Source organism: Mandrillus leucophaeus, unplaced genomic scaffold (genome assembly GCF_000951045.1).
Source record: "Mandrillus leucophaeus isolate KB7577 unplaced genomic scaffold, Mleu.le_1.0 Scaffold578, whole genome shotgun sequence".
In the NCBI taxonomy this organism is placed as follows: domain Eukaryota; kingdom Metazoa; phylum Chordata; class Mammalia; order Primates; family Cercopithecidae; genus Mandrillus; species Mandrillus leucophaeus.
This window is the reverse complement of record NW_012106230.1, coordinates 1,293,534-1,300,676: the sequence shown is the minus strand read 5'-3', so window position 1 is coordinate 1,300,676 and position 7,143 is coordinate 1,293,534. Positions and strand designations below refer to the sequence as shown.

The window sequence follows — 7,143 nt, the reverse complement described above, 5'->3', positions numbered from 1 at the left end:
CTCTTACACCTGCTCATTTAATTTTCTCATCCTTTCCTTCATGTTAGTTCTTAAAAGTCTCAGCAAAACAAGGAAGGACTATTATTCACATTTTATCAAAGATTAAGTTAAAACCCAGGAAAGTCACCTGGGTGATTAGTGGAAAATCTTAAATAAAAATCCATATCTCCTCACTCCTTATTCCTATCCCAGGACTTTTTGCTATATGCCATGACTAGAACTTATTGAATATTCATCTATTCATGGGATAGGAGTTAGATGGTGTTTGGGAACCTCCGCCTAGTCTCTTTGCTAAAATGTAACAAGAGTCACCTTTACTCCAGTTCCCAATAAGTTCCTCATCTTCATCTGAGACCACCTCAGCCTGGACCTTATTGTCCATATCATTATCAGCATTTTGGGCAAAGCCATTCGATAAGTCTCTAGGAAGTTCCAAACTTTCCCACATTTTCCTGTCTTATTCTGAGCCATCCAAACCGTTCCAACCTCTGCCTGTTACCCAGTTCCAAAGTCATTTCCACATTTTGAGGTATCTTTTCAGCAACATCCCACTTCCGGTTCCAATTTACTATATTAGTCTGTTTTCACACTGCTGATAAAGTCATACCCGAGACTGGGAAGAAAATGACGTTTAATTGGAATTACAGTTCCAAATGGCTGGAGAGGACTCAGAATCATGGCGGGAGGCAAAAGGCACTTCTTACGTGGCAGTGGCAAGAGAAAATGAGGAAGAAGCAGGAGAAAATGAGGAAGAAGAAAAGTAGGAACCCCTGTTAAACCCATCATGTCTCATGAGACTTATTCACTATCATGAGAATAGCAGAGGAAAGACTGGTCCCCATGACTCAATTACCTTCCCCTGGGTCCCTCCCACAACACGTGTGAATATGGGAGATACAATTCAAGTTGAGATTTGGGTGGGGGTACAGTCAAACCATATCAGATGGATAGAGAGAAAGAGAGAGACAAAGACAGAGACAGAGATGGGGGACAGGGGTATCTTCAGCTCCCCTAGGTAATTCAAAGTGATAGACAATCCATACCTTCATTTGACATGGCAAAATATAAACATATTCAATGAAGATAACATTTACTTTGTTAGCATTTCCCAAACATTCACCACCCACTTGGCTTGCAGAGGTGTTAAGAGATAAGGATATTTTGGCAGGAGGTTTTTAACTTCCCAGAACAGCCGTATTGTGCAAGGTCAAGGTTGGGTCTGCATTGCTGATATAGTTTTATTTGGTAACAGAAGGAAGAAAACTCAGAGTTTTTCTTTAGGTCTAAATTTTATATCTCTTGTATCTTTCTCCAGTCTGTTCCCCACAATGCCACGCCATAATTATCACAAAGTGGCGCCTCTGGTGAGGTCACTGTGTGCCAAGCATGGATTGCAGTATGTGAATAAACCCATGTTGAGGGCGTTTGGAGATATTGTCAGGTAATAACATAATTTCTCTTGGCTCACAGCTCTCATTTGTCTTTACTGCCACTCCCCAGACTATTCAGTGGCTTATGAATCATTCATTTAACAACCATTTATTAAGGGTCACCTGTGTGCTCAGTGTGGCTACGCGGCACCATAGGGAACCGTATCAACAACAACAAAATAATGATAATACTGACCTTTTACCTATAGGTACAGCTTAGTGAAAATGCTTTACTGTCCTACTAAATTTCAAATTTCTTAAAATCAAGGCTGTATATTATTTGCCTTTCTATCCCCCACAGAGCTTCCTACATGTGTTAGAATTTAAGTAGTGGGAGGAACTGTCAGATCATCTGGTCCAGTGTTGCAAATTTAGAAGCCTGCAGGGTCCAGTGGGGTATAAATGTGCAGCTCAGGCTGGGGTGATTAATTAAGAGTAGTGAGGCATGCAGAAACTGAAAATCCATACTTATCCTTAGGCATTCACATACAATTTCCTAAAGAATGTTGTGCTGGTTAAATTAACAACCAGTAATCTGGGTTTAATAACTTTCTCTTTAGTTTAGGATTGAAAAAAAAAAAAAACATCTCAAATGAGGCCAACAAGGCCAGGCCTGATCTGATCTGATCCCTGACCAGTGCTCCAGCTTCAGACTCTCCACCACACTCCTCTTTCTCTGTCCCCCAGATAATTTCCTCCAGAAATTAGTGCAATTGGCCTACCTTAAGTTGCCGTGAAATTCCCTTCCCTAGTTGTCTTATCGTTTTGCCACTTTTTCTTCTGCCTGGAATGTTCCCCCAAACCTCTACCTCCCTTGACATCATCTTGTCAATTGCCATTCTTTCTCCAAGGCTCAATTCAAATGCCTTTTCCTCATGTCTATCTCCTCTGACCCCAAAACTAAATTAGTCGCCTGCTCTTGCAGCACCTGGTTCTCTTCATTTGTGAAGTTTATCACAATTGTATTCAAATAACATATTGGGTAATAAATTATTTAATATGTATCTCCCAAGCTAGACCAGGAATTTCATGTGGACAGGACTCACATCTACCCTACTCATTGCTGTACCACCAGAGCCTAGAAAAATGTCCTCCATATTATAAAATAGGGTTGATAGATAAATATAGGATGGGTGGATTTACAGGTATATAGGCTCAGAAAAGAATAAAATGAAAGAAAATCTCAATGTTCTCCATAAAGGAAAGGTGAATTCACCTGCTAAAAACAATTCAGTCAACAGAATTGGTCAACAGAGGATGACATTTATCAGATGTAGCTGAAAATGACAACATTGTTCTGAACCAGGCAGAGGAGCAAATTCCATTTAAGAGCTTTCTTAACATTACAGTCTCACCTCCTGATGATCTTGTTTATTCCTTCCACAGAGCCTTGAAGAAATCTGCAGCCCTCTGGGTGGATGCTTACTATGAAACATGATGCCAAATGTCAGCCTTGATACACATGTAATTGCATCTCTGATGAGGGTTGGTGCATGTGTAGGAGCTCTTCCCTGCTTAACTGGGAATTAGTTATCACCATTGGTATACCTGACTGTGCTGTTCTAGGAATGTGAATCCCAAGCACATGTGATAACCCCTTCCCTAAAAGTCTTCTTTGCAAGTAACAACCTAGGAAACACAAGATGACATTGACCAGGGTTATAAAAGGGAAACAGAGCCCAAAATTTTTGTTTTTTCACTAGAACCTTAAACTCAGTCCTCCCAATAGACCTTAGTCAGATCATCTCAGTCAAGGGTCAGAAGTACAAGAACCAGGCAAAAGTTTTATGGATGAAGTGGACAAAGGGAGAAGTTGGCCAAAAGAGAGCCATCTAACAGGGTACTTTGGAAATTAGTGCAATTGCTCTTAGAAAAGAATCATATGTGTAAGAAGTTCCTCTTGAAGCACAAACGTTTTTTACTTATTTCTTTTCATATGTGTGAACTTCTTTTTCTTTAAAAATTGAATATAATTAACATTAAAATTTCTTCAAATATTTCAATATTGACTTCAGATCTTCATTATTGTAACTGCATATGTGTCATTAATGTATATATACATTTTCTTTCCAAGTAGACAAATTAAAATATCTATGAAATATCTTAAAAGAACTTCCTACATCTAGTCCTAATAGCAACAGATCAAGCAGGTTAATGTTCTGTATTTAAAGACGTGTTGTGTTTCACTAAAGAATAGACTGTGTTTTAAGTATAAGATTTTGTTGCCTACTCCCTACCCACCATGCAGAACTACTGTACTTTGTAATTGAGTTACCCGGATGAAAGAAAGAGTTCTGTTTTCTCTAAAGGAAACTCCAGGCATTGATAAGGCAGTTTTCAAGTTTGACACCAAAGTAAGCATGTCTTAGAACAAGAGGGCTTTCTCTCTCACAAGAGAGGGTTTTAGTGCTAGAAGGATAAGTGGACACTCTTAGTAACATGCTGATCTCTAGTGTCTAAACTTTTATTACAGGTTACCTTAGCTGCAGAAAGCACAATAATGCAAGCTTGCTTCCCCAGCTCCAAGCAAGTCGGTGCTACTGGATTAGCTGTTGCCTGAAATTCTACCAGTATATATTCATTCCCTTACTCCAAGCTCTGCAAAATACTCTTTTAGCTTTGTTTGTTTCTCAATTAAACCCCTACTAGAAAATAACACATGAAATCACTCATAGCTCCTGGGGACTTAGCCACACATGTCAAAGTTAGGAAAACAAAAACTGGTTGTCTGGGAGGAAGAGGCATTATTAAAATGATAATGGCTAATATCAAATAGGAAAGTTGAGGAGGAGACGAAAAGAATAAAAAGCTATTTTGACTTCATGGCTCTTCATAATAGGCAGGCAAATGCCCATATTCCTCCTGCTGGTGGATTTCAGATGATTTCTCCTGCCTCAGTTCAGGGTTACAAGTGGGAGTGGGCTCGATGGTTGGCTTTTTCTGTCTCCCCTGGTCCAAACCAGAGACTCTCAAGCACTGCTTGTTCTCCTGATTACTTAGAAATAGCAACCCGACTCTCCTTGGGCAAATTTACTATCTCAAACGTGTTCCCCACTCAGTGTTAAAAATAGCCCACTTTGTAAATCTCCAAACATACTTGATTACTGTGTAATTTGAAGAAAGTTGGGATATTTAGACAGATTATATAAGGAAACATGGAATCAAAAAAGGTGCTTGGGTCAGACTCACATTTGTAATCTCAACATTTGGGAGGCCAAGGCAGGAGGATCTCTTGAGTCCAGATGTTCAATACCAGCTTGGGCAACATAGAGATTTTTTGAGCAACTAGAGGGTTTTTTTTTTTTTTTTAAGAGATTCTGTCTCTAAAATAAATAAATAAATAAAATTCAAAATTCAAAAAAGGTGCTAGACTATCCTATTCTGGGCTCTTCTTTGCTGGGAGGTTTTTGATTACTGCTTTACTGTGATCATTATTGACCTGTTCAGGTTTTCTTTCTTCATGATTCAGTCTTGGTAGGTTGTATGTTTCTAGGAATTTATCCATATATTCTAGGTTACTCAGTTCGTTTGTGCATAGTTGTTCACAGTAGGCTCTTATGATCCTTTGTATTTCTATGGTTTACAAAAATGTACAAACTCAACCATGTGTTGTTTAAGGATTCGTAAATATGTAGTAACGTGATAAAGAGAAGAAAGAGAATAGTAAACACCAAAAGGAGGATCACAGTAGGGGAAATGTGCTAGGTAAGAATGAAAATGTATCAGTAAGGTACATTTTAATTTGCTTAGTAGGTTGTTAGTTAATTAAAATCATCATTTTTCTGAATTCACTATCTCAACTGTTGTCTCTCTCTCACCCTGTGGTGACTGGCATTTACACTTGGTGAAGCATTAGCCATATTGTTATTGTTTATTCAATACACTTTCCAGAGGAGGAGAACCAAAGCCTACTGCTTTCACAGCTTTGAATACCACTTAGCACTGAGTTAAATTCAGATGACTGATCCTGCAGGTCATTTTATTTCTAACCTTCAGGCTATAGGGCTCCACTTTATGGGCATAGGAATGAAAGTGGCTTCATCAACCAGGCTCATGTCTCTTTCCACTAAGTGACTCCTGGCAGTTATGTTATAGCCCTATCTGAAACTCTTCAATGGATTCCTATGACTCTTAGAATAAAGTCCAAACCCCAAGACTGCCCCATGGCCACTACCCACCTTGTACCACTCTGGCTCTTGCTATCTCTGTTTCAGCCCACTGGCTCTCTTCAGGTCTTCACACTCTTTTCTGCCACAGGCTCTTTGCTCCTGATCCCAATGGCTGAACCATTTTGTCAACTCTCTTGCTCTCACTCCATCTCACTTGGTCAATCTGCCACTCACTTTCAGATCTCAGCACTATTATCACGTCTCAGTATAGCTTTACCCACTATCCCAGAGTGCTTCCTCACTAAGTCAAGGCTTCCTGTGATATACTCTGTAGCAATTACAGTGGGTATAATTTTACATTAATTTATGTGGTGTGTTAATTTGTTTGTCTCCCTTTCTAGCCTGCAATATCCATGAAGCAAGGATTTCTTGACATGTTAGAGACACTCAGTAAAGATATGCTAAATGGAAAAAGAAATGAATGGATGGATGGATGCTAATTCTAAGAGGCTACAGAAAAAAATGTCCTCCTTGGCCTCTCTCATGGAAAGCTATCCTTTTGTTTAACAGCTCACCAAAAGAAACTTCTCCTGCTCCTTCATTTTTATGTCTGTACCTTAAGCTTATACTGTTTACCTAGAAAACCATTTAACGTTTTCTTATTGCAAGAATTTTCTGATTCCAAAAATATGTTTATGTAATTTCTTCCAATTAGATAGATAAATTTAATTAAATATATGAGAATAATTCCATATTCTAATTTTGATTTTTTTTTAATTTTATCATGGTAAAAACACTTATTATGACATCTATCCTATTAACATTTTTAAGTGTACAATACAATATTGTTTTCTATAGGCAGAATATTGCGAAGTCGATCTCTAGAAATTATTCCTCTTGCATAACTGAAATTTTATACCTGTTGATTGGCACTTCCCATTTCCCCTTCCTCCAGTCCCTAGCAACCACCATTCTATTTTTTCTTTTTGTGAGTTTGACTATTTTAGATACCTCATGTAAAGAGAGTCATACAGCCTTTAAGGTTAATTTATATTGTTGCTATTATAAGATTTCCTTTTTTCTTAAAGCTGAATAATATCCCATTGTATGTATATACCACATCTTTAATTCATTTACCCATTGATGGACATTTAGATTCTTTCCTTACTGTGCCTATCGTGAATGATGTTGCAATGAATATGAGAATGCTAATATATCTCTGAGATTCTGATTTCAGTTTTTTTGATAAATATCCAGAAGTAGGATTGCTAGATAAAATTCTCACCAATATTTATAAGGATCTACCATCAATAAGTACTGATATATACCCTTCATGGGCATTATTCCATTTAATCCTCAAAACAGGCCCATTGGGCACAGGTACTGTAATTACCTTCATTTTTTTAGATATAAAACCTGAGGCTTAAGGAAGCCAAGCAATTTGCCTGAAGTTGCAGGTAGAAACTGGTAGAGTAGAGTTTCAGACCCAGGAATATCTGACTCCACCATCAACGCTCTTTAATTCCCATGCCAGGAAATCCAAAGTAAAAGACAAGAAAGTGGCATATATTCAAGCCAGGGAAAATTCATCTTCTTTACAGCTA

At 38.2% G+C, this 7,143-nt stretch overlaps 1 protein-coding gene and 1 pseudogene across 1 annotated transcript in view; both read left to right on the top strand.

Moving 5' to 3' along the window:
* Nucleotides 1-2,868, top strand: part of LOC105552915 (putative fatty acid desaturase 2-like protein FADS2P1) — a 38,293-nt gene extending 35,425 nt beyond the window's left edge. Inside the window, exons 11-12 of the mRNA XM_011998737.1 lie at nucleotides 1,316-1,441; nucleotides 2,817-2,868. Coding sequence (XP_011854127.1) covers nucleotides 1,316-1,441; nucleotides 2,817-2,868 — 178 coding nt within the window. The remainder of the gene's footprint in view (nucleotides 1-1,315; nucleotides 1,442-2,816) is intronic.
* Nucleotides 2,869-3,709: 841 nt separating this feature from the next.
* Nucleotides 3,710-7,143, top strand: part of LOC105552914 — a 29,808-nt pseudogene continuing 26,374 nt past the window's right edge.